General features: G+C 47.8%; 1 protein-coding gene and 1 long non-coding RNA gene across 17 annotated transcripts in view; one reads left to right on the forward strand and one right to left on the reverse strand.

The window, feature by feature from the left end:
* Positions 1–27,961, forward strand: LOC139075668 (uncharacterized). 3 transcript variants are annotated; one of them, XR_011526277.1, is made up of 6 exons: positions 1–98; positions 6,714–6,820; positions 24,069–24,146; positions 26,498–26,649; positions 26,953–27,067; positions 27,381–27,961. It is a non-coding gene; the product is annotated as an uncharacterized lncRNA (long non-coding RNA). The 3 variants fall into 3 exon arrangements; XR_011526275.1 differs by having other exon boundaries at positions 26,971–27,067; XR_011526276.1 differs by having other exon boundaries at positions 26,991–27,067.
* NCK2 (NCK adaptor protein 2) overlaps positions 1–27,996 on the reverse strand; it is a 135,734-nt gene that overhangs the window by 30,478 nt on the left and 77,260 nt on the right. For 9 of the 14 annotated variants that reach the window (XM_070573358.1, XM_070573356.1, XM_070573350.1 and 6 more), the window contains one exon: positions 7,565–7,806. In XM_070573358.1, the coding sequence (XP_070429459.1) occupies positions 7,565–7,790 (226 nt within the window). In that variant the 5' untranslated portion in view covers positions 7,791–7,806. Of the gene's footprint in view, positions 1–7,564; positions 7,807–8,685; positions 8,894–19,042; positions 19,264–24,594; positions 25,169–27,996 lie in introns of those variants that run through there. The other 5 variants (XM_070573360.1, XM_070573359.1, XM_070573362.1 and 2 more) reach the window with 4 other exon arrangements.

Below are 27,996 nucleotides of genomic sequence, written 5' to 3' on the forward strand. Positions count from 1 at the left end.
ATACTTGAGTCATATCACAACAGAGACTGAAGCAGTAGGCCCGCGGTGGCAGGAACCACTCTGAGAACCCAGAGTCCCTGCTTCAATGCCGTGAAGAGGTGAGTGCATGCTGGGGAGGCTGAGGGGAGTGGTGTGGCTGGTCCTTCTGTGAACTGAAGGGCTGGCTGCTTGGAGAATGACTCAGGTTAGGAAGCATGTTTCAGTGACATGCAGAAGGGTTCGCAGTAATATTCTTATTCTTGCAGAACAGTCACCTCAGAAAAACAAACTATTTCTAAGACAAAGGCACCATGAAGAATCAGCTTCTCCTCTTATATATGTTATAGAATATACAAAACACAGTGAGCCACCCGACCCATGATGAGTCAGGAAGTGTCCACCCAAACTCACTGGTCAGTCCCCGTCCCAGCACGTGCTGGGATCAGCACCCTGTAGAAAGAGCCTGACATTTGCTGGACCAAGTGCGCTGTGACAGCCAGTACTGACCACAGCAAGAGGTCATCTGTGCGATGACTCTGATTATATATGTGCATGAATACTGAGAAAACACACACAAAGGATTACAGACACACTGATTATTTCTGGGTGATGAGATCACAGGTGAGGTAAGTTTTTTACATTTTTCAAATATTTTTGTAGTATGCCTGTCATAAAGGAATGGTTTTATAAAACACAGGCATTTCAGAGAGTACGATTCTGAGGAATACCCGTGTGCAGAAATCCGTGTCGTGCAAAGAAGCGGACCACACAGATGGCTGAGATGTATGCAGGCAGCAGTGCAGGGCACGACCGCTGCTGACGAAACTGCTGCCAACACACAAATCAATTTACAACAAAGATCTGTTCCCGTGACAGTCGGCTTCTGAATCATTTTAATGAATGGCTCCTGCGCCCCTCAACATTAAGGAACCAGCAGAGTCATCAATAAGTGAACCCCTGGGGGTTGGGAAGAAAACAGTGCTCAGTGAAGGAGCCGGTCCCCTAACACTTGAGGGGCTACAGCGGGGGTGGTGGAAACCGAAGCAGCCGTGCGGTGGGGCCCAGGAGGGAGGGATCCACCAAGACCAGAGCCCAGCAGGTCTCGTTCTCCCACACTCCAATCTGAGTCCCCAGTTCCCAGGCTGATCAACAATGACAGAGGCGGGAGTCGGGCAGACCTGGGTTGAATTTCAACCCCATCACTCACTCTGTGTCCTTGGGCACATCACTTAACTTCCAAGTTTCAATTTTTCTCACGTGAAAAATGAGGATACTATTACCTCCCTCTTAGGAGTACTGTGAAGATTAAACAAAGATGTACGCGGGCAGCTGGCACAGTATCTGGTGCAAATCAGGCACTCACAGAGAAATAACTATTACAGTCCACTCATTGCAGAAACGCATACAAAATCAGCTCTGGGGTCTTGGTCTGAATTTTTCTGCTTCATCAGCTTTTTGTTTGGCTTTGGGGAGTGGGCAGACACATTTTTCTGCAAGAAATGCCGGTCGAGAGCACAGGGAATGCTGGCTGTGGAACGTTCGGGCCTCTGGGCACCAGCTGCCATGGGGCCACCTGTGGGTCTTCCTGCCAGCGGAGGGCTCGGGGACCAGCGGTCTGGGACCCATCCTCAATACAACACAAAGACTGAAAGCTTGGCTGAGGTACGTGACAAGCTGCTCCAGAAACGTCTGGTCTCCACAGCAGGTCCCAGATAGAATTATTTATGTAGAAGTCTAAAAACTAAAATTCACTTAAAAATAGTACGTTATACAAGAAATCTGAATTTTCTGTCTCCTGAAGCATCCTACTGAACATTTCTGCTTCGTGTCCTGCCATCACTGAAACTCCGACAGGTCTCCCCGCCATGGCCCAGTTTCTCTTCCTAGTTCTCTAGTTCTGCGGCTCATTCATTCAGGCTCAAGACCCTTGAGTCATCGGTGACTAATACTTCTTCTAGCTGTTCCACAACCAGTCAGCACAGAGTCCTGGGGAGTTCCTGCAAAAGCCCCTCCTCTCTGTCACCCTCCATCCCCTGGCTGAGCTCAGGACTTACGCTGTCAGGGTCACCTGAGGTCCCACCCCCAGCCTGCTGCTGACAGACTGCCCTCTCCAGTCCCCTCCTGAAGACCAGGATCAGGACACTCTGTGCGCCCTGTCTCCTCTGGGGAAATCTTTGGGGGTTCTCTTTTCAAACGGCATCAGGCCTAGTGTTCAGGACCTTCACAGTGAGGCGCACCCGGGTCACTCAGGACTCTCCAGCACTCTCCCTCACTCCAGTCCGGTTGGCTCACTTAATGTCCTTCCACACACCTCTGGCGTTCAGCCTCCAAATCTTTGCTCATGCTCTCCCTCCCTCAGCTGAAGCCCCAGCCCCTCTCATAAGTCTCAGCTCAGCCCTGAGCAGTCTTTACATGATTGACTTCATTCACTTCTCAACAATTTTACGAGACAAGTAGTCGCTTACTCATTTTACAGATGATGCAGCTGAGGCTTAGGGAGTTCAACAGCTTGCCCAAAGCCACTCAACCAGTGTGTGGCAAAGCCGGGATCTGAACGTCGGGGGTCTAGGACTCCAGAGTCTCCCTCCTAACTATCAGGCTATACTGCTTCCTGAAGGACAGGACAGAGGCTGGACGTGCACAGTCTAGTCCCAGTTTCCAAGAGGACAGGCAGGGACAGTGGTGCTGTTCCACTGCGGGCTGTCGATCTGTGCCGGTGTTACTTCCCAGTTACATCAGAAGCTTCAGAAAGTCAGGGACTAACCCTCACATCCCACCAGATGAAAGGACGTCTGGCCAGGCTCCCGCTGCTGATCTGAACATACCCTATTACGCCGTGCTGATCCCTCCAGAACGTGGGCATCCCTATTTCACAGCCTTTGGCTGTTGTTTTCAAAGTCACTCAGCAGGGAATGAAGGGGCTTACAAGGGATTTCCAAGGGACAGAGCGAGGAAGGGATAACTCAGACTCAGACCAGGCTCCCAGAGTCACAGCCTGCGGCATTCACGACCCACACTTAATTTATAATGAGCCACCTGTCTGGGGTTCAGACCTGATGAGAACATTTATAATCACAGCCAAGACCCACAATCCTGTGGTGTCTACACACAAATTCCCTCCCATCCCACACAACCACAGAGGTGGGAACCCAGGAGATCATTTCTGACTGTCACTCTCCTATTCCCGTTATAACTAAAAAGCATACACTGAACTGGCTGAAACAGTCTGGGCTGCTGCAGCAAGAAGCCGGGATTTCCTCACTCGCATGCTAGGGATACGGAGAGAACCCTCTGGATAATTAGAGAAAGTTCTGAATCGAGGACTAGGGGAAATCATTCTGATGAAGAATCGGTTGGACACGTTTACGCACGGTGTTATTCTCATGTTTGGGACCAATCTCGATCAGTGACACTGATCACTGACAGGCCTGTACCAAATTTGAGGCATGAAACACCGTAACTGCCAAGATAGGGCGGGTCACGTCTCCTCCGCTACGAGCCAACTATAGCCTGCGGTGGTTGCTAAACCACTATGTCTGTCCGTTCGTTTTAAGGCACAGAAAAGTTACAAGAACAGCACGAAGAACATTATTTTCCCTGCGCCATTTGAGAGTAAGCTGCCAGTGTGCCGTTCCATTACCTCAGTACTTCTTGTGTATTTCAACAACAGGGCATTCTCTCCGAAACCCCAATACAACCATCAAAATCAGGACGCTGACGTTGATACATGATTACTGTCTAACTCTCAGACCCCACTCAAATTTCGCTAGTAAGCTTTCATCTCCAAAATAAAGAACTTGGTGTCACTGAATTTTCCTCCAACATTCTAACTGATGTCTGCAAAGGAGTCGGATCGAACGCCCACCTACTAAACTCTGACATTCAACGTGGCAGAGTAAAAACCTCAAGTCTGAGCTCAAGTCTCACGTCTGCCGCAGACCTGTGACTAGCAGCGCGTTCTTGGGGAAGTCACCTACCACCCTAAAATCAATCAGCAAGGGTATGCCTCTAAGAAGCCTGTGAACGTCCCCCGCAGGAACCACTCCTCCCTGTCCAAAGGCAGCAGCTGCAGCGAGCAGCAGGCGGTTTCAGTTGGCGGGCCTTTGGGCAGCCCTCTCGGCAGCCTCTCTGCTCCTGGTCTGGCTTGGAGTCACAGAGGTGGGAGTCCCGGGGCTAACCGCTGGCAGGTTTCCAACTGGCCTCCCGTCTGGTCACATTGGGACAGGTGAGGAAAGAGCAACCCTGGGGGACAGGTCACTCCGGCTCCAGACGACAGGGAGGTGGTTAGCAACGGACCCGTGGGCCTTGGAACAAACCCTCAGAGGAGGCTCCTAACAGGTTATAAATGGAACTGTACTGTTCTGGGTAACCCAAGTCAGCACCTAGACCTAAATTAACCCGAGGAGAGTGAGCCTTTGGGGCTTTGGCGGGTTCCAGCTGCTATCATGAAGTGGTAACAAAAACAGTTCTTCAGTAGCCTGAAGGAAAATCTCTGAAAAATACCTCCCTGCGAGCAGTCTCCCCATCTCACAATTATAATTTAAAAACTTAATAATTAAATGATTTAATAATAAATTATTAAAGGAAAAGAAAGAACGTCAATCCTTTTTCAACAGAGAGCCCTTCCTATCAAAGGTACTGCTTTCTGGAAGTCACTTTACCAGAGGATGACACGTGATTAAATTCACCACCAACCTCAACACAGCAAGTCAGCGTAAGGAAGCAGGACAGCGCCCTACAGAGTTCCAGCGACCTGCGATCGGAGATGTGGACACACACTGATAACACGGGCTTTGCTGAGGAGTCCGGTGCTATTTTATTCCAAATCAGGTGTCTGCCAGAGAAATCTCAGCATGGACTTAGGAATAAGGCGGATTTCCACAGCAGTAAAAATTACAACTGTGGATGATGCCACAAGTGGCTATTAGAAGGTCAACAGATGCGGAGTAGTTTTCATCTGGTTTTCTCTCCTTCCTGTAGGCAGCAGAGATCACTTAAAGACTGACGTGCAATCCCACTGTAACTGACAGCACATTGGTGACAACAGTGTAACAAGAAGCCATGCACGCCTTGGCTCCAGTCTCCGTAGCAATGGAGACCAGGGCAGGCAGGAGGTGCTGAGGACTGTTTTCTCACCCTCCCTCCTGACCGCGCGGCCATGTCAAGTCTGCCTGTGGAGCAGTAAGAAGCCACTCGCCGTGGTGATTTCTTGTCGGGGTGCCTCCCTGCTCGCTGACGCTGCTCAAGAGGGCAATGGAAACCCAGACTGAGATAACAAGCTCTCTCTTTGTCCAACAAAAGTAAGGCTTTGGCGGAGTATGATAAACACATCAAAACAGAAAGATACACAAAAAGTGGGGGACATCTCTCCTTGGTGATAGGAATACAGACCCCCGAGAAACTGTGGCTAGACTGTGAATACCAACCGCTACTGACAGCTATGGATGCTCAAAGCATCATTTTATTTGTATTTTTACAATATATAATGCTTAGTACAAACGTTTCCAAGGACACGTGTGCCTGAGTTGAGACCAAAGCTTGGAGGAGAGCTGCCACTGATTCCATGGGAGAGGATCGCCTTGCACAGTGCAGCTCTCGAGGGCACGATGGGAGCCAAGGGGAGAAAGTTGAAGAAAAGCAAACTTTGATTCTATTTAAGGAAGAGCTTTCTAACAATCTGTGTTCTCCAAAAATGGAATTGGCTGGCTCTAGGAGGGGAAGTGTTCCAGCAGAGCTGGTGGCCATCTGTCAGGGGCGGGCCGGGCAGCCAGCCCGAGCATGGCTGGCTGAGCCTCCTCTCCTTCCAAGGGCCCAGGCACACGGGCACACTGAGCTGACCACAGCTGGAGAAAACATCAGCCTCTGGGTGAAAGAAGTGGGGAGGAGTTCCAGCCCGAGGCTCTGTCTTCTCACCTTCTAAAACTGAAGGAAAACAACGACAAGCTACTCAAGGGAATTTCTAGACAATTCATAGTGCTTATTTTACCTCCCAGCATTTCATTCAATTTCTGGGTATTTTGTTCTTTACTAGAATCTTGAGAATATATTTTTAAAAAATGGATAAGATGATAAAACAAGTCAAAAATACTTAGCATCTCCAAAAAAAGGTACTTTGGTGGGTAAGAGGCTGAAATTGGAAAAAATAAATCAAATTAAGCTCAGGACACTCAACGTATTTATCTATTCATGCTATCCGTATTTCTTCAACACAGTTAATTACGAGTTATAAGTATAGGACAACAATGTTTCTTTCAAGGGACTTGCTTGGGAAAAAAAGATAAAGGGGTCAGTTTAGCGGAAAAAGAATCAGATTGCTCATGAAAAATGGAATTTCTACATCAGACTCAGAATCTACAATAGCTGGTGAGCTGGGGTGATTCATACACAGATCTGAGTCCCACTTCTCTCTCCAAATCATGGAAATAACCTAATCCGCAACACAAAAGTCCTACCCAATAAATGAAGACTTTAAATGGTTCTGAAGAGAGCAGACTTCAGTGCATAAAATGAAAGATGAATATTTTGCAACACCCGTTACACTCAGTGTATAATTTTTCAGTTTCCCACCTCTTCCCCTCCCCTCAAAATGACACAAATGCTCTTGTTAGAAATAAAAAGGAAAAACTCAAGTATATGTAACACAGGTGATGATACTATTGACTTATTTCAATTTTCAATTGCAAACTCTTAAGTGATAACCAGCAATCTCGGGTCCAGTCCACATTCTCTCACAGGAGGAGGCAACAAGAGCTTCTTCAAATGGCAGCTCAGTTTCGTCACTTCAGAAAGGAGAATTCCTGAAGTTATTTTCTCACATAACCTGAAGCAGTAACTACTGCAGGTGAGTCTGATATGCGTACAAAGGTGAGACTGGACACCATTAACTTCAGGGGATTCAAGGTGGCCCTTCCCCAGTCCAGATGTCAGAGAAGTGAAAGGCCTGTGAGAGGAAAGTCACACAAGGAGCCGACTGAGCTGAGCTCCCAGCTGTCCCCACCCCAGTGACCCTAGACGGCCTCAACATCACACTGGTGCTCACCCAGTTGCCACCTTAGCTAACACTGCGCAGGACTACGGTATGAAATGTCATCAATTTAAGAGAGGGAAGAAATTCACCCAGGGTTCAAAGCGCTTTACACTATCTCCTTCTCTATGCATAAATGCACAGGATTTTGCAAGAGAGAAAAGATTTGATGGAATGACATAGGCAGAGCCATTGACAGTTTTGGAGGGGGTAACCTCATCTCAGGATCCTCTAGAATATTGATGCCAGGAGACAGAAACATGTGCAGGGGTGCGAAACACACAGAACTGTCAACTTACATAAGACTCCAAACTCTAAAATCTCCAGGAAATGACAAACATGATATTTCTCCATCTTGATCTCTTAATTTTAAAAGATTTAAAAAAAGAAAGATGTCAACTAGATATCTAGAAAGATGTCAACATTTAAAACATTTTTTTTTTTTTTAAACACAAACTAAAAAGATGAACACTCTCCTCTCAAAAAGCACAAGGCTGCCTCGCCCTCCATCACGGGGAGCTGCGCAGCTCCAACCTGGGTCCTGATGCACTGTGCACTCACCTAGCGTGTCCTTCAGGTTCTTCACGAGGGAGCCCTTCTTCAGGCTGTTCTTCCTCTCCACGTAGTTGGATGGCACGTAGCCCGTCCTGTTGGCTGCGTTCCTCACCCGCCACCACGTCTTGGAGTCGTCCAGCAGCCACAGGCGTTCGTTCTTCTTGATGTCCAGCTCCTGGTCCTGTTGGGCTGTGTAGTCCCACTTTGCTATAACAATAACTTCTTCTGTCATCTTTCATGGAGTCCTTCTGCCAGCAAAACATTTGGAGATGCTCATTAGAGAACCAACCAAACCCTTTATCCTTTGCATCAACTTGAAAAATTACACACTGACAGCTTTTATTACAACTTAGCAACCCGTTTTCTCCTGGGTCTTGAAATACTCAACCTTAAAATGACCTTCTTTCAACAAGCCATTTTGTTTAGAAACAGCAATCTTATACAACAAATCTCAATTTCACACATCAGGAATTTTGCATGCTCTGCCCCCCACAAAAACTTCCAAAAAATTCTAAACAGCGTTATCTTAATTGAATGTGTTCGTGTAATTAAGTAACATCCGCTCCTTATAGTTGATATGTTTGCATTCATATTTTCAGGATATGCTGAATTTTATGAACATATTTAATGAACACAACACACCCAAACTATTCCCATAAATTAAAATTAAAATTAAAATAAATGTAGCACTAACGCAATGTGGTATCCTGGATTGGATCCTGAAATAGAAAAAGGAAATTAGTGAGAACACTGGTGAAATCCAAATGAAGTCTAGTTAATAGTAATGTACCAATGTTAATCTTAGTTATGACAAACGTAACACGGTTACGTAGGGTGTTAACACCGGAGAAACTGAGTACAGGGTATACAGGAATGCTTTGTACTATCTGTGCAACTTTTCTGAAATGTAAAATTATTCTTGAAGTCTGCACATGGCTGTTTATGGCAGCTTCATTCATCATTGCCAAAATCTGGAAGCAATTAAGATGTCTTTCAGTAGATGAATGGATAAACTGTGGTACACCTAGACAATGGAATATCACTCAGCGACGAAAAGAAATGAGTTAGAAAGCCCTGAAAGCCATGCAGAAACCTGGAACGCAGACAGCTGAGTGGAAGAAGCCCACCTGAAGAGGCACCCACTGTCGGATTTCGCAGACGCGCTCCTTGACCAAACTTTAGTCAGGCTCCTCCGAATCCTCTTCCCAAACTAGTCCTCGCCTTTCGTACGTCCACGGCCATGTTTCCGTTGCCCAATTCTAGCAAGAATCCTGCTCAGCTGGTTCAGTCAGAATCCTCCACCCCCACCAAGAAGGTGCTTGCTCACAGGCCTGCCTTCAGGAAGAAGCCTTTTAGGTCAGTTTGGCCAGAGCCCTCCCCGCACCTCTGACGCTTCCTCCTCGTGACGTTCCATTCGTCTCCGACTCCACCCCGGGGTGGTAAATTCCCACTTGTCCTTCTTGTGTGTCGCAGTGGAGCCCCCTCTCTCTCTCCCACTGCAAACTGCCTTGCAGCAGTCCCCTGAATGAAGGCTGCCTGACTGTTCTCGCACGTGCCATGAATAACTTCTTCTTTTACAATTCCCCTACATGACATTCTAGAAAAGGCAGAACTATGGAGACAGTAAAAAGAGGAATAGCTGCCAGAGTGAGGGGGCAGGAGGGGTGAGCAAGCAGAGCACAGGGTTTGCAGGGCAGGGCAGCTATTTTGGATGATCCTACAACAGCGGATACACGTCGCCGTACATTTGTCAAAACCCAGCAAATGTGCAACGCCAAGAGTGAACCATAATACAAAATTACTCCACAATAAAAACTTGATTAAAACAACAACAAATAGATATATTACGTAACTAATTAATTCTGGAAGTGACAAACAGCAAAGGTACGACTAAGATGGACACAGTTATCACTACCGTGGCAGCTCCAGACTTCTTAGGGAGAAGATGGGTATTTTTTCAGAAGAAAAATTCAATAGTCAGTCCTTCAACTGACTAGAAGTTTCCTGAAAACTAGGAAGAAAAGAATAATGGAAAGACTCTTGACTAAGCCTCCCCTCCTCTCTGACAGAGCGGAGTTCCCACTGCTTCACAGAGACGGCTTCAGGATTACAGAGGGGACCGAGGGACACTGACTCCACAGAAGCAGGAATATGATTTTTAAATAATATGACACTTTCTACTAGATGCTCAAAAATTTATAAATAATACACGCTCTCTCCTTTCATGAATTCATTTCCAAATTTAGAGATAACACACCTTTCGGGAAGGAGGAAGTATTGAATAAACCTCATGCATAATGTATACAACGTCGAAGACGACAGCGTTTACACAAAGCTCATTTCCAAACTGCAGACAATTTTGTTCTCTACTTTCAGAAAATCTCAAGTCCACACCATGTATCTCTCTATCCTGACCTTTCCATCAGGTTAGACTTTCGAAAGTCAGAAAGCCAGTTTTCCTTTTTTAATAACAATGAGAGCAATAACAGGAATAGGGCTCAGAGAATATTCCACTTGAATATCAGGTTTGTTTCTTAATTACACAATTTTCAAGAGTTTATAATAAGAACAGCCTATCATTTAAGACCAATCAAAGCAACGTATTAATTTTCTGCATGACCTAGCTGCATGATCAGCAGTGAAGGAAGGAGCTGGCTTCCATACACACGGAACATCACATGGCAGCTTAAGAAAATGCCAGCGCCCGGCTCCAGCACAGATCAGTGGTATCAGAATCCCCAGGACGGACGCCTGAGAGTCAGCAACTCCACAGCTCGCCAGGTGACTCTGACAGGCCTGGGCGGGGAACGCCCACGAGAGGGAGCCGGGTCACAACGCCTCCTCACAGCGGCTTTTCCTGGGGCAGCTGACCTCACACCAGTGGAGACGGAACGCTGGTGCAGGAAGTCAACCCTGAGTGTGGGACAGGCAGCTGACACATGCCAGCGCACTTCATCCAGGACACCCACCTTTCAGGGACGCGTCCTTCAGAGACTGAGGAGCGCAGAGATCAGTGACGTGTTAAATGACAGAGTCAGGAGCCCAGGTCTGTCAGCTCCCAAATCTGTGCTTGCTTCTAGGGGGGGTGAGGGTATAACATGCGCTCTGTATTTTGACAAGCTTATTCCAACCCAGGAAATCCAGGACCCTAGGACAGGTGAAAATAAAAAGTTCCGATGCACCAAGGAAGCCAGCCCCGGTGGGCCAGTGGTTGAGATTCGGCGCGCTCAGCACCACGGCCCAGGTTCACGTCACAGTCAGGGAACCACACCACCTGCCTGTCGGTTGTCATACCATGGCAGCTGCATGTGGCTGTGATGTTGAAAGCTCTGCCACCAGTATTTCAAATACCAGCAGGGTCACCCACGGTAGACAGGTTTCAGCAGAGCTGACAGACTAGACAGACAAGGAAGAAGGACCTGGCCACCCACCTCCAAAAAACTGGCCATGAAAACCCTGTGAACAGCAGTGGAGCACGTCTGATACAGCGCCGGAAGGGGAGAGGACAGTGCAGAAAAACCAGGCAGGGTTCCGCTCTGCTGTCCACAGGGTCCTGGGAGTCAGACTCCACTTCACAGCACCAACAATAAATGCACCTAGGAAACACGGGTTTTGGTGGCTGCAACGGGTTTTAAACCTATCGTAATTGACTTATGAAGCTTCAAAAGGCGAGGCAATCAACAACCGCCTCACTTCAGCGAACTCTACCACTCAACACGGCAGGGAGCTGAAAGGACCGGTAACTGGGAGGTGGGGAAGGAGAAAAGGAGGCTGAGTTCAGGCTTGAAAGATGGGTAGGAAGGATCTGGGGGGGCGACACAGTTGGAGGAGGGCAATCCAGGCCAGAAAGGTGTCAGCAAGAGCGGTGGTGAGTAGAAGAATGAAGAATAAATGACACCGGAGAATCACCTAAAATGAAAAGTAGGGGCGGGCCCGGTGGTGCAGCAGTTAAGTTTGCACCTCCCACTCCGGTGACCCGGGGTTTGCTGGTTCGGATCCTGGGTGCGGACCTACGCATTGCTTGTCAAGGCATGCTGTGGCAGGCGTCCCACGTACAAAACAGAGGAAGATGGGCACAGGAGTAAGCTCAGAGCCAGTCTTCCTCAGCAAAAAGAGGAGGATTGGCTGCGGATATTGTCTCAGGACTAACTTTCCTCCAAAAAATAAAATAAAATAAAATGAAAAGTAAACAGGATATGTATTTCAGGACGTTTTCTCCTTTCTAAGCCGTTTGAGTGCGAAGTAAGGTACCCTTCCCCGACCCCACTCCATGACCCAGTATTTCTAGAGATGTCTGATCTTTCTTCTCTTTGCCAACACAGTCGGAAAGGCCGGCTGGAGGCCCATTCTATAGATCTGCATGCTGGGCAAGAGTTGAGATTCCACCCCTGAGGGTTTGGGAAACTGTTTCTTAGGTGCCCAAGAGAAGCACACATTATTTTCAGTTAAGAGTGATTTCCTATGGCATGACTGGCATAGGACTGGAGTTCACAGGATGGACTGGAATAGGAAGAGACTGGAAAAGAATCAAGATCATTCCACAATAAAATCAGACATACAAACTGACTTGAATTTCTTATATGGCAAAGCCCTAACAGAAGAAAGTCTGAAAAAGTACATTCTGACTACTGAAATTTTAAGTCAGAGATGGTATTCTGATTTAGTCTGATAGAATTATGAAGCTCAGACGCAAAGAGTAACACACGTTTATCACTCCAGCTTAGGCACTTCAAGGAAATGTCATTTTAGCCTTCATTCACTGCAGCTAGTTATCACCTGGGTCTAGCTAGCAGAAAGAAGGGCCACAAATCTGGCATTAGAGAGCCCAACTGTATCTTAGATGTCGCGCGACCGCTCAAGAACAGAGCTCAGCAAGAACCCCAAGTTAGACTGAAGAAGAACCGAACGAGCCCAGCTGCTTTTTCAAGTCTTAGGTGGGAGAAGATTAAAAAAGAGCCAAACAAACTAAAACAGCTATAAAAACTTCTTTGCTTCTTTGGCTGAACAGTCTTCACTAACTCCTAAAATAACAGCGATCCTATTCTAGGACCCCATTTTCTTTCTAAAAATGATCCTGTTAACTGCATCTTGCTGGGTTACATACTCCTCATGATGGCCAGGGTTCCTACACCCCCAGAGTGGTCACAGACATTTCCAAAGGGCTCTCAGGGACTGAGCTGGACCACTCGGTCAAGAGCCTGGGATTCTAAGCTTAAATGAACCATCTGCACGTCCACCTTGGACTTCACCTTCTTCAGTAAAAGAGGAATAACAGCACCTGCCCAGCTGCACGAGACGCTTCTGACGCTCAGGAGAACCGTGACGATGTGGTGTTTAAGAGGGCGGGCTTCCGTGTCATACAGACCCGGGCTAGAGTCCTGCCATGCCACCTCGGCCCAGCTGCTGTTCTGTAACAGAACCTCACCTAGGAGCTTGTGAAGAAAGCCCTGAGCACCTGCCCAGCACAGAAGAGACGCAAGAACGGGAACTCTGGCCATAATTAAAACCCTGTGGACACTGCAGCACACTCTGTAAGTGTACGGTGGGGCGATGGTCCAGTGACCCCTCCCTTCCTGAATCAGGAGTTAGTAGGCACTGGCTATGCAGCATTCTTTCAAGCCACCAGGTTCCTTGGTGAGCAAGACAGACCGGTGTCTGCTCACTTGTGATTCAAGCCCTAGGCACAGGAACACCTGCTCAGAGACACCTCCCCTGACCTCCTATCTAAGATCATTGTCCTGGCCTCTCCCCTCAGAGGTCACTTAGTGTTCAGCCTCTCACTTTACTCCCTGAATGGCACTTGGCACCACCTCAGATTACCTGTTCACCTCTTTTTGTCTGGGAGGCCCTATCGTGTGCTGACAGGGGCTGCTGAGGCTTCAGCCACCTGGGTTAATGGGAAACTCAAGGATAAGGCAGACTGACAACTGAAGGTTAGTATACGTCTGCCTCATTCACCCTTCTAGTGACTAACCAACGTAGCCCGCCACAGAACAGACAGGTCCCACAGCTTTAAAAGCTGCCGGTCCCACTTTACAATATAATCTTCCGTGGATGGAATATGATTTCTGGAACTCAATTCAAAACATATAGACGGAAACATGGGGAGACAGACAAAACAGATGTAACATTTCACCTCTAGGATATTAACTTGGAATTTCAGAAAAATTCATATGTGCACATGTGGATACAGACATATAAAAATCTATGTGTCTATGAGCAAATAATGGTTTAGAGAGTAACCAGGTAGGAAAAGAAATTAAGACTACACACAAAAAAAACCTGTCATTCTTATGTTAACTTTCAACATACAGCCTGAATTACTCAAATAATAATCCACTTCACCATGGGTCTTAAGGATTCTTTTCTTTGTAATATCTCACACCTTCAATGCAGTCAACCAATTATTACGGAAACTCACTCAAACACAGGCTTTCAGTAGACATGGTAGGAAGAGTAACGGCCCCCCAAAGACAGCCACATCCTAGAAGCCAGAACCTGTGAATATGTCAGAGTACATGGCAAAGGGCCGTTAAGGGTGCCCATCAGCTCATTGTGAGATGAAGAGATGATCCCGGATTATCTAGGTGGGCCCGATGTATCACATAGGGCCTTACAAGCAGGAGAGGGCGGCAGAAGAGTCCGAGACACAGAGATGCTGTATTGCTGCATTTGAAGATGGAGGAAGAGGCCACAAGCCGGGGAAGGGAGGTGGGTGGCCTCTGGAAGCTGGAAAAGGCAAGGAACAGATTCTCCCCAGAGCCTCAGGAGGAATGCGGCCCCACCAACACCTTAATTTTAGTCCTGTGAGACCCGTGTGGGACCCTCCTGAACTGTGAGAGTAGACCTGTGTTGCTTTAAATCTCCGTGCTTGTGGCAATTGCTACAGCAGCAACAGGAAACTAAGACAGTAACTATGATAAGGTCAGTCCATAAAAGAAATACTTTCCATGTCTTCCCTCATTTAGCTCAATGCTCCCCTCCCTTGGTGTACATTTGTAAATATTTTTAAACAGCACATTTGCATTAAGGAGACCTACTCAAAGAAACAGTCTTGGGAGCAACTAAAATGCCTTCTAAGTTCTTTATTAAAGTTTCAAGTTGTGTTGTAGATAAGCGACTTACCAGATGCCAACTAACCTGACAGGAGTTGGCAGGAACCTGTGGTCTCCTGTGGGGAACAGAAAGGCCAGTTGGTGGCTTTTTACAAGCAGTCTCACTAATTACAGCTCATACACCTCAACTTCAAGTAGGACACAATATGGAATCTAGTGGCTGTTCCAACTCTCAGTAAGCTAATTAAGCTGTGACAAGAGTCAAGGTCTTACTATTTCGCGGCAGCACAAAAATACATTCCATGTAAGAGAGAAAATAAACAACACAGCTCAGCCCAACCCACCTTCTTCCATAGCGAGGGAGCGGCCACAGCACAAGCTGCCATCTTCGAGGTGAGCAGGCACGGTTACCCTACGAGCCACTGACACTCCCCTCGTCCCCGCACCAGGCTGTCTCCTACGTGTGGGCTCGTCTGATGCTTACAGCGCCCTCTGAGGCAGAGACGATCTACAGATAGGCTTAATGGATGATGAGACTGGGGCTCAGAGACACTAATAACTCATCCCGGTCCACAGGCTGAGCGCGCCTGAGCTGGGCTTCAAACCCACTGGAACGGTCTTATCACAAAGCCCGGGCTTTATCTAGCATCCTCTACCACCTGCTAGTGCTCCTTGGCAGCAGAATTTTGCAGCATGGCTAAAAAAAGAAGTCCCCAGGGTAAGGCAGATGCTGATAAACAAGAACTGAATTTCAATTTCATTTTGATAAATTGGTAAGAGAAAACAGCAGGAGCTCCAACCTTCCAAGAATGATCTGGGAAGGGTCTTGTTGGTCTTCTAATATTTCCTTAGAGGAGGGTAAAGGAAGGCTAGATTAGTTGAAGGTAAAAGTTTCCCGACTCCAGAACATAGGGTGGAAGAGCTCGGTTCCCCTGGGTCTTCCCCCGGGGGGAGCGTCACAGGCAGGCCGGTCAGGACCGCTCTCTCCCAAGCAGACTGTGGCCTCCCTGCAGCCACTCCCACTAAGCGCAGCTGAGGGTGCAGGGCAGAGGCGTCCGAGTCACTGAGACCCGCGACCTCTGCTCCACGGGGAGTTCTGGACAGGGTGTTTCTATGACATGTTTTCTAACACTGGATAATAATCAAAGCCTGTGGCCTGTAAAGTCACGACGTCTTCGAGTCTGCAAAGGTTTCCGTTGTGGCCACCGACGTGACCCATTTCCACGAATGCTCCTCTCCGTTCAGGGAGAAGGCCAGGGTTTGAAATCCAGACTCAGCACCAACCAGGCAGGTGACTTTGGGGGAAACTGCTTAACCTATATGACCTCCACTTCTGGGTTTGTAGACGAGGTAGGATGAAATGACACAATCCACAGGACACAGGCAATACCCAGTCCACGCTGCATAAATGTTAGACAGTCCTGCTCTACCTACACCCACGTAACGCCAAATGACAAGACTCGCCGGACTTGAATGCAGCTTTCTCAGGGATTCAAAAATGCATTTGCTTTAGATTATGACAGCATCATTTAAAAAGAGAGAGAAAATTTAAAATAACAAGACGATAGCGCCATAAAATTGGGATGCCATACACTGTGAATTCTATTTAGGAAGTTCCACAAACAGACCCCAGTGGGTCTTGGGTACATCCCAGCTCCCACCGTGACCAGTACTAATGATATCTGCTTGTATTCAGCCTAGAGAGGATTTTCTTGTGTCTATGGTACCTACTAGAATATATCTTACAGATAAGGAGCTGTACCCAAGTACTACCAAAATATAAATTTAAAGTATTTGTTGATGAACAAAGACTTGTTCCAGAGAACCAACCAGTGAAAACAGATATTCAAGTACCCATGATGGGCGACTGTTGGCTTTTCCTTCTCCTCCTCTGCCGCCTGCTCCTCCCCAGTCCTCCTGGCCCCTGTCCCGCCCCTGGAGCTCTGCAAGTGTGCTCACTTCCCACTGCTGGCTGTAGGGCTCTCATTCCCAGGTCTCTATTTCTTGGGCTGTGGGGTCCACTGCACACTGGCAATTCCACCAGCCGACTGGACATATCCCGTGACCTCAGAGCAGCATTCACCACTTTTTAAAGAGTGATTACAGTACGTATTAGCAGAAGCTCAAGCATACAATATACCCCATGATTTCTTTGTTTAAATTGTGGCAAAATAAACATAAAATTTACCATTTTAACCATTTTTAAGTACACAGTTGAGAGGCATAAAGTACACTTATACTGTTGCACAACCATCACTACCATCCACCTCCAGAAACTTCATCTTCTAAAACCAACACTCTGTACCCATTACACACTAACTCCCATCCTGCTCCCCTGGCAACCACAATTCTACTTTCTGTCTCTACGAATTTGACTACTCTAGGGATCTCAGATAAGTAGAATCATACAGTGTTTGTCCTTCTGGGTCTGGTTTATTTCTCTTAGCATAATGTCCTCAAGGTTCATCCATACTGTAGCATGTGTCAGAATTTCCTTCCTTTTTAAGCCTGAATAATATTCTACTGAATAATATTCTACTGTCTAATAGACAATACATTGTTTATCCATGCATCCATCGACGGACATGTGGGTTACTTCCATCTCTTAGCTACTGTGGATATTGCTGCTATGAAGACAGGTGTGCAAACACCTCTTCGAGACCCTGCCTTCAATTCTGTGGGGTCTCCACCCAAAGTGGGATTGCTGGTCATACGGTGATTCTAGTTTTAATTTTCTGAGGAACTGCCTTACTGTTTTCCACAACAGCTGCAACTTGTTACATTCCCACGAGCAGTGCGCAAGGGTTCTAAGTGCTCCACATCCTCACCAACTCTTATTTTCTGTTTCTTTGATAGGAGCCATCCTACTGGGTGTGAGGTACACCTACTTTCCTAAGAGAACCTTCTTTTTAATGGATCCTCAGCAGGATTTGTTCGTGGATGGCAATTCTCAATTTAAAAACAAGTTATACTACTTTATAATAAATCTGGGGTTTCTGCTCACCCCTCTCCCCGTCTTATGCAGTGAATATCTACTATTAATGTATCCTTACTGCCAGGATCAGCCAGCCCCCAAAATTAAACCACAGAACAAAAATGCCTTAAAATTTGAGTTTATCAACCAGTTTTTAGGAGTTAATCACCAAGCAACTCACTGTCCTATGTGAAATGCTAGTACACAACTAGTATTCCATTAACCAGAGTCCATATTTTATTCAGATGTCCTTAATTTTTCCCTAACGTCCTTTTTCTATCCCAGGAGCTCCTCCAAAGACCACATCCCGTTTAGCTGCCGTAGCTCCTAGGGCTCCTCTCAGCTGCGACAGTTCCTCAGACTCTGCTTGTGTTGGTGCCTTTACAGTTTTGAGGAACGCTGTCAGCTGTTTTGTAGAATACTCCTCAGCTGGGTCTCGTCTGATCTTTTTCTCCTCATCAGACTGGGGGCATGAGTTTGGGGGAAAGACCACAGGGTAAAGTGTCACTGTCACTGCATCACACCAAGGCCACACAGCATGGCCAGGACTCATCACTGTTGGTGTGGGCCTCAACTCCCTGGCTGAGACAGTGCCAGTGGGTTTCTCCACTGTCAAGTCATTCTTTCCCTTTTTCCATCCTGTGCTTTTTGGAAGGAAGTCTCTAAGCACAGCCCACACTCCAAGAGTGGGGAGTTATGCTCCACCCCCTCGAGGAGGAATAGCTCAGAAATTATTTGGAAATCCGCATGGGAGATTTGTCTCTCCTCCCGTGTTTTTTAATTTATTCAACCATTTATTTATATCAGTATGTGCTTCAGGATATTTATTCTACACTGTGGGCTACAATCCAGTACTTATTTATTCTGTTGCTCCTAATTGTTCTAACTTCGCTACTGGGAGCTCTTTCTGTTGACTCCTGTGTCCCTTTGACAGAGCCCATCATTGTGAGTGTGTGTGGTGTCCTGAGCACATCCTTACTTTCTGGCACCACAAGATACTCCAGGCTCATCCTGGGTATCTTCTGCTCCAGTCTTAAAGTCAATCTGGCGGGTTTACACATCCCATTGTTTGTACATTTTACACATGAGAGTTCTCCTGTGCTGACCAGTCCAGCTCCTGGGTCACAGTGTTGCTGAAGACAGTAAAAAAGCTATTTTGTGAGACTGATGGTATTTGATTTCAACAAGCCTTCCCTCCTGCGAAGCAATGCTTTCTAAGTAACGCCTTTCGCTGGGTCCCTAACCTATTTCTCAGTGTCTGCCCTGCTGACTATTCCCACTCCCTCCATAACCAAAGTCACCATCTTCGGCCACCTATTTCTCCTGCAGCCTATTTCCCGAGTCTCAGTCCCATCCCCCACCCTCACTAACCGGCTCCAACCCAGCCAGGCGTCCCTGTCCCTGACCCCACCTGCAGTCTGCGGTACGTACCTCATGCTCCCCAAGCATAATTACCTTTATCCTTGACTTAGGTGAGCCAAAACTCAGTAACACGTGCCAGGAGCACTTAAAGAAATCTCGGTTGCTATAAATCAGGAGTCTGACACGGCACCAAAAGCACCAAGGGGGCACTTAGCAAACTCTGGTAGCAGCTACTGGACACCTGCCCCGGGACGGCCGAATGTGCAGCAGCAGCAGCAATCACAACCCGCAAAGCAGCCCCATGTTATATCTCTGATCAGCGGCCCACGCGAGCCCTTGGTGCTGCCTGGCAGGACACTCTGTGTCCTAAGTGAACTTGCTCTCCCTCCGTGGGGGGCTGCTTCAGATCTTCTCCACCCACTAATATCTCCTCCCCTTCACAGTCTCTGTTGAGGAATGACCCTGCTTCTCCTTTCACCGAGAAAAACAGAGGCGATAAGAAGGAAACATCTACCCGTGCCTGTGAACACTCGGCTGTCCCTTTTGCTCCTGGCAAGCATCTGGGCGACCTTCTGAGCCCATCCTCCTCCGTGCCCTGGATCCACCCCTCCTGGCTCCCGCAGGAACCTGCTCCTCCAGTTATTCCCGCGCTCCACCTGTCATGAGCCTCTCTCTTTTCCATGTCATCCTGCCTACACGATGACAGCTGACCCTGTCCAGCAGCCATTTCTTGGACACGCCCTTCACTGGGCTCCCAGGCAGTCGCCCAGCCCTGCTTTTCTCCCTTCCTCTCTGACTGTTCTTCCTTGGTCTCCTCGCTGGCTCCTGCTGGTACTTCTGATCTAGAGATGCAGGAGCAGCAGGCTGTCTGGGGGCATCGACCATCCGCCCACTTGCTCCCTGGACGAGTCCATCTACCCTCTTGGCTCTGAGTGCCATCTACAGGCACATCGCTCCCAACTGTTGCCTCCACCTCTGCTCTCTCCCCTGGATGCCAGACTTGTTTCCCCGGCTGCCTACTGAACACCTCTGTCTGGAGGTCTCATGTGCACTTCAGACTTCACATGTCCACATAAAACTCTTCATTCTCCCCACCAAAAACAAAAGAAAGCTAATCAAATGAACAACCACAACAAAAACCTGTGTCTCCCACAGAGCTCTCTTCTGAGTAAATGACATATATGACAACCATTCACCCAGCTGCTCATCGGGCCCAAAATCTTAGAGCCATCCCACAGACTCCTGTCTCTCACACTCCACCCATTTCATCTGCAAACCCTACAGGCTCGCCTTCAAAATACATCTGATTGCAACCAACCTCACCCTCCCCGCCCTGCTCCAAGACAGCAGCAGCCCTGGCCGGGACTAAGTCACTTTCTCTGAGCTGATCCTTGGTTCCACCCCTCCACGCAACTCCCAATTGGCTTCCCTAACAGCAGCCCCATGATGCTCGTAAAGCAGCTGGTGATTTGTGTCGCTCCTCTGTCCAAACCTCACTGCAGCTTCCCGCCACACGAGGCTTTTAATCGAAGCCTAAAATGCCCTGACTCTGGGCTCCTTCTCCAAACCACAGCCTGCTCCTCACGCTCGCTCTTCCTCAGAACAACCAGGTGAGCTCCTGCCTCAGGCCTCTGCCCCTGATGCTCACATGCTCCTCCCTGAGACAGCTCTCTGCACAACTCTGTTCCTCCACGTCGTTCAGGCCTGTGATGCAGTGTCACCTCCCGTGCTCCACTCTCCCTCTCTCATAGCCCGTCCCTGACGAACCCCAGCTCTCTGCCAAGCCCAGCTGCCCACCTTTCCTAGAAGAGCTTCTGCGTCACCACCATCCCCGCCACCCCTGCTGTTTTCTTCTTTCCATGCCACTTACCAGAACTTCACACATATTTTTATCGATTGTCTATTTTCTCTCACTGACTGTAATTCTGTGAGGACAAGGCCCTCGCCTCCTCGTAAACAGAACGCTCAGCAAGGCCTGAGCCTGTGTGGCACTTGGCAAGTACCGGAAGGAGTGAGCGGGCGAAGGGCCTGTGACGCTCTTTATCAGCAGCTGCTGGTGGCATGTCCACCACAGGAATCCACGCGTGGACAGAGGACGCGGATGGGCTAGTGTGTCCTACACCGAAGTCCTGAATTGCCGCTGGATTCAAATTTAAGATGCTTCATCTAAAACCATCTCACCTTTTGATACAGTCATTCTTATTCTACATAATAAGGGCTCTTAACTCACGACGGAAGCCAGGGAAGAATGCCAATTAAAAATTTAAATTTTATACTATTCAGCTACTTTGAGTAAAAGGGTGAAAGTACATGGAATATACATAAATATTCATGAAATGCAGATCAATAATGAAGAGTGAATCTGCTCTCTCTTTCTAGCAACTGATTAGTGCAGCAACAGATAACGAAAGACAAGTTTAGCAAAGCTCATTAAACTACTGAGAAGGCACAGTCTAAGACTAGATCACAGACGTGGCAAATATAATTTAAGTATGGTAGTAAAATTCCAGCATGCAAAAACTTTGTATTTATGTTTTTCAACCTCAAAATTTAAAAATACGTGTTGAACACCGAAACAACACAAAATGGATATGGCCCTCTCAGCAAAGCTGTGAGAACACCACATTCCCTTTTACATGAAAGCATTAAAGTTTATAGAGAGTGGTATCCATTGTTGGCACAGAAAAAGACTCTCTTCCAGTTAAAAGAACATCTGGATTCTCAAGTAGGAATTATTCATTTTCATAGATCAAAATATGATGATATATACTTGTAAAGAAACCATTGTAAGCAGTACATATAATGACAAAGGACTGGTATCCAGAATATATAAAAAACTGTTACAATTCAAGAAGAAAAAGACCAACACTCAATTGAAAAGCAAGTAAAAGACACGGTCATTGTACAGAAGGGCAGTACAAATGGTGAGTAAGCACAAAAAAAAGCTCGATCCTCTGCCTAATTTGAGATCACAGTAAGATACCATTCTACCCTAAAGGGATAAAAACGAAAAAAGCTGATAGTGTTAGGAAGGCTGTGAAGCAATGGGAATGCTCATATTCTGCTGGAGAGAGTAAGAAGGAATAACCACTTTGGAAGACAATTTGGAATTATCTTGTGCAGCTGAACACTGACACCCTGTCCCAGGCAGCAATGCCACGTCGAGTTACAGGCAGCAGAGAAATGCCAGCACTTGTGTGTCAGGGGACCTGCACAACAGGGCTCCGAGCAGCTCTGCTTACAACAGGTGACGAAGAGAAATCCATCACTGAACCAACAGGAAGAGGGAGACGTGGGTGACAGCCACATCCCTCAGCATCACTCAGCAGTGAGAGGGAAGAGAGCCTCCCCAAAGTACACAGACGATTCTCAGAAACCATGCTGAGTAGAAAAGCCAAAGGACTACATCCTCCACAGTTCCATTTTCACAAAGCCCTAACACGACCAAACTGAACAATGCTGTCTAGGTTTACACATGCATGTGGTGAAGCTAACTTTAAAAAGCAAGGGAGAGGCCAGCCCCGTGGTGTAGTGGTTAAGTTCGGTGTACTCTGCTTCAGCAGCCCAGGTTGGGGTTCCAGGCAGACCTACACCACTCATCAGCCACACTATGGCAGCATACCACATAAAATAGAGGAAGATCGGCACAGATGTTAGCTCAAGGTGAATCTTCCTCAGCAAAAAAAAAAAAAAAAAAAAAAAAGCAAGCAAGGGAATGAATGAGTAAATAAATAAATGGGGGAGAAGAGACAAATTTCCCCAGAAGAATCGTAAACAAATTATGTAGCCACTCCCCCTCAAGGAGGTGGAGTGTAACTCCCCAGCCCTAAGCGTGGGCTGTGCTTAGACTTCCTTCCAGAGAGGACAGCATGAGAAGGGGAGAAAGCTGACACACGGGGCCTCGGCCAGGTGACCGCAGCCAGCAGCACAGCGGTAAGTGAGATGGACAGTACATGCCCTGGATAGGATGCGATGAAAACAGCTCTTTGCCTCCAGCGTCTTCCTCCCCAACCCATAACAGCAGTCTAAAGACGAGAAAAACATCAGACAAATGCCGTCTGAGGAACACCTGACAAGGCCTCCTCCAACTTTCACAGTCATCAAACCCGGAAAAGTCTGAAAACCTCACAGCCTAAGGTCCCACGACAACTAAACGTAACGTGGACTCCTGAGTGGGTCTCTGCACCTGGGGATTGTCTTTACTCTGAAATGTATATTATCTGATATTAATATAGATCCTCCTGCCATCTTCTGACGACGATTCACGCCACGTGGAGTATCTTCTCCACCCTTCCAGTGTCAACACATACACAGACACACATACACGAACACGCATATAGTGTCTCTAAAGTGTGCCAGGGTGTGATGGGGAGACAGAGAAGCCGCTCAGAGGCAAAGTCAGATCTGTGCTGGAATGGAGGGGACTGTGGAGACAGGTCTGAAAGGGCCCAAACCCAGGGGCCCAGGACTGCTCAAAGGAGTTCAGAACCCTTTACCGGGTAATCGAACCTGGCTCTAATTTGAGAATAAGAATTTTCTGGTTTATTAGTTATATTTTTGCAGAAAAAACCCTGAGTGATCAGATATTCTATACACCAGCCTGATAAGTTTTCCATTCCTGAGACAGTCAACATGACAGGCCTCCCCACAAATGTCATCTGCACGGGGACAGAACTGGGCCTCCTGGGGTCAGCCTTCAAGGGACACAGGACACCTTAGCCCCAAGCTCTAGAGTCGTCAAGGACACAATGCAATCACTGGTTAATCAGAAGATCTGCCGGGATCTTGCAGTGCCGGAGCCCCAGTCCTGACCATCAGGACGCTAAGATATAAGGGACTTCGATCCTGAGGACTAGGAGGTCTGGCTGTGGAACATTGCAAACATCTTCAGGATGTGATGTAACTGACAGAGAAGGGCTCACTTTATGCATGTCGCCTTTGTAAAGTAATAATTATTTCACATCCTTCTGTGCTCTGCAGGTGACCCAGATACTGGCCCTGCCAGGCAAAAGTAAGGCTCTGTAAAAATCCCTAAAAGAAGAGAAATTATTTCCCTTTCGCACAAAACAATATAGACTGCTATGCGATTTCTCCACTAACCCTGAGCCCTGTCTTCCAGGAACTCACCATCCCAAGCTGGAATCTCCAAAGCAGAGAACACAAGGCATGGAGAGAAAGTATTGGCACTCCTTTTCTGGTATGTTCTAAAGCACCACAACGCCCTGCACTGTTTCCTCATTATATTTTGTTAGATTTCTGTGCATAAGACGAGTCTCCCTTGAGGGTGAGCTCACTGTAAGGATCAGAAATCAGTACGGCCAATAAACACTGTAATTAGTCACAGAATGGAATTTTTTTTAAGTCTCGTGAATTATCTAAAGTGTGCCTATAGGAAAATCCTCCCACGGAGGACCTTGGAGGAGAAGGTACCTTTAAGGAGACCAACGTAAACATACAGATGCCCAGGCCGGTCCCTTGAGCCCACTCCAGGTTGGTCCCGAGTGGGGCCTGAGCATCCTGGTGACTCCTCCAGGAAAACGCACAGCTCAGAGAGCACACAGGGGTGACCTCGCACAAACGTGAGTGAGGCACATCTAGGAGACAGGAACACGCGTGCTGACACTCGCCTCCCCCTCTCTCCTTACCTCTCCTGTGCTCTCTATCCCAAACCAGCCTCTCTCTCTCCAGGTGGCAGGGGATTTAAAATCCAGGGTCCAGGTCAGCAGTTTCCAAACTGGCTGATCAGTATGACTTGGAAGAAGCTTTAAAATAAAGCAACAAAGTGCAGGCTTCCCAACATGTAATTCCTGGGGTGGGGACTGGGCCCGGGGTCTGTTTTCAAAAGTCCCTCCTGGCTTCTGAGGAGGAACCAGGTTTGGGAACGGTTTTGATGAAAGCGTTTACACGAGCGGTGCTCCCCTGCACCAACACATCTGAATCCCGGGGAGCTTCCAGCACCAGAAGCCCAGGCCACCCCTCCACCCAGGTGGTGGCTCCCTCCCTGAGCAGCCAGCAGCACTGACTGACGGGGCTCCCTGGGAGCCGTATGCTCGCTTCTAGAAAGACAAGAGCGAGGCAGAGGCCCCAGTACACACGTCTCCACTCTGTTCCCAAGCACCTAACCAAGCGTCCAGCTCCTCCATGCCTGGTCCCACTCAGCCAACAAAAGCCAGCAGCACCGGCAGCGTGTAGCTCGCGGAGATCCCTGCTCCCTTTTCTGGAGCTGAGACTCAGGTGGCAGATGAGCGCCTGAGTTCACTGCAATCGGGGGGAGGCGGGGGCTCCAATGGGGTCTCACGCACCTGGAACGATTTGTTCCACAGAACTCTGTGGGGGTGTAGCAGCCAGGCTTGTGGTACAAAACTGTCCGTGCAGTACTGTTCCTAGAAATCCAAGGTCACAGAGCCGGCACTCACCTCGTCCCTCCTTATCACTGTCTGGGACATTAAGGCCCAGAGGTTAACACATAGCTGTGACAAGAACTACGAGCAGATGTCAGTCCCTGTGCCACACACTCGGCACTCTCTCCAGAGGCCTCTGCTGCCAAGCATGAGCTGAAGAGGCTTAGGATCGAGCCACTGGGAACATACAACCAACGTTTTACAAAACCATCCTAAATATGAGTTTTCGGACTATCAGATGTGGTCATCTGAAGATGGCCTGTATTTAGCTTCTCCCAGAAAAGAGGCCTCCACCAGACCCAGGTTGCCGACAGGGAAGGCGCCCCTGCCTCAGGCTTCTGGCTCAGCGGCTCTCCCGCTTCCGACCTCGGTGTCTCTCAGGCTTCGTAAGCACTACAGAATTGGCAACAAATCCTCAGTACCATCAGAAGCTGCCAGGTCCCCACACCCTCTAAACAGGCCAGTCTCACTGGGGAGGGTCTCAGGTCTGTGTGTTTCCCACTGAACCCCCATGAGTGCCGGGGGCTGAGCAGAAGCAGCCTCTATGGAACGTGCCCCCAGCAGACTAAGCTCTCTGCTTCCCTGGGGTCGTGGGTCTGGCCTGGAGTCCGCCAGGGCCCTGGGCGGCTCCTGACCTCGGCCTGCCCACACTGTGGCCTGGGCAGTCTGCACACGCAAAGGTCAGAGACTTAAAAAGTAGGATTCCCCATCTTCCTTCAGAGAGCAGTCAGGCTCAAATCCAACTAATTAACTTTTCGCTGCTACCGCTGGTCCAGTTTGACTCTCTGAGAGGCTGGGAAGGCAAATAAATGTCATTTCACGGGAGATGCAGGGTGACCCCCACAGCCACAGACCTGGCAGGGGGACAGGGTCACCTCCCCCTCAATAAGCACTGACGATTACTGGTCTCCATTCACAACTTGCTGTTGTTAAGATCTTGCTTGTTAACACAGCACCAAAAAAGTTTTCCTTAAACTGTGATGTTTTACGTCCAGTTTATTCATAACGTTTTTATAACCATTTTAACACGTTGAAGCCAATACCTTTTCCAAAGAAAACATTTACAATGCTATAATAAAAGTCAACTGGAAAATTGATTCCGATAGGCAGAAATCTAAACCTCAAGGTGCTTTTTCACCATCTACAGAGGCACACCAGTGACATGAGAAGGCAGAGGCAAGAGGTCCCTGGGACCACCACCAACCCTGCCCACAGTGTCCTGGGACTACCAGACATGTTACTGTGGAAGTCAGCTCCCCAGTTTTCCATCTACCTCCTTCAGATCTGCACACACGGCGGGTAGGTCTGTAAAGTAACCCTCATTACTGCTAGAGCAGTTTCTTTTTCAACTTTATTGAGGTATACTTAACATACTGAAAGTTGCACATATTTAATGTATACAATTTGATGAGTTAGGACACCTTGATATCATCACCACTAACAAGGTAATAAACATGTCCCTCACCTCCAAAAGATGTGCCCACTCCAGGTCTAGTTAGCTAAAAGCTACACACACAGTAAGGATATACTCTTTGTGTCTCTGGAGGCGGGAGGCCAAGGAAAAACACTTTACCTTTCCTAATTTTGGACCCGCACATGCAGTAACAGTCTCATTTACAGCTGTGCAGCCTGTTTCCTAGTATATGGCTCTGTCCCATCTATGTCATCTACGTGTCTGGTCCAGGGACTCTGAAAGCAGGACAAAGAGCACTGCGAGGTGAGTCCATCCATAATCCAGCCCGCAGACATGAGTCACGGGTCACCCTCCACCCTGTGCCGTATTTGGCAAGTAAAGTAACCTCTCCTGGCTCATGTCTTTCTTTTATAAAATGGGAGTTGGGAGGCGGAGAATACCCACATCACCAGATCTGAAAGAGAATTTGTGAAAATTCCTTTGTAACCTGTAAGGTACAACTCAGAGAACAGTGGAGAAATAACTGGAATGTTATGAATTCAGCTTCTGCAATCTGTCAGAGGGAAAAGACGGTGGGGGGGATTTGCTTTTCTGTATGTTTAATTTTTTTCTCCAGCTTTCTAGAAGCCACACTGCTAGGGCACGTCAGCTAAGGTAGAAAAGAAAAATGATTGACCAAACTTTGATCATCACCTCAAGGATCAGAAAATGATTTCATTGACTACATAAAGAAACGTTACATCACAATTTTATGAAGCTCTGCTCTGCACACACGTGCTATGGCCATGGATCACGGGGACAACCACACCATACATCTTACAGGAGGTGTATACGGTCCTCTTGCCTGTACAAGTAACTTCTCCTTCAAAGGTCTGTTTCGTAAGTTGGGAATCACCAATAAATACCAGGTGCCTTTGAACACGGTTCAGGAACAGCACAAGTGGAAGTTCGGGGCCTGTTCCCGGCCTCAACTCGGCCCTGAGCTGACGAGCTGACCCTGGGACTTCAGAAGGTACTGAGGCCCTCCAGGGGATTTGGGTTCCTGTCTCCTGCCCCTCCAACCCTTCCCAAAGCCTTCCATCATGCTGCTTTCCTTAAGTTTCCAAAAGGGACTTGTGTCCAATCTATACTTGGCTGCTGGAAATTTTGCTAGGGGAAAAATAAATAAATAAAATTCATGGTCCAATAAGAGTAAAAGGCTTTGGGTCAGGAAGATGTCAGCTCACAGCCTG

Source organism: Equus przewalskii, chromosome 14, assembly GCF_037783145.1.
Source record: "Equus przewalskii isolate Varuska chromosome 14, EquPr2, whole genome shotgun sequence".
Lineage (NCBI taxonomy): Eukaryota > Metazoa > Chordata > Mammalia > Perissodactyla > Equidae > Equus > Equus przewalskii.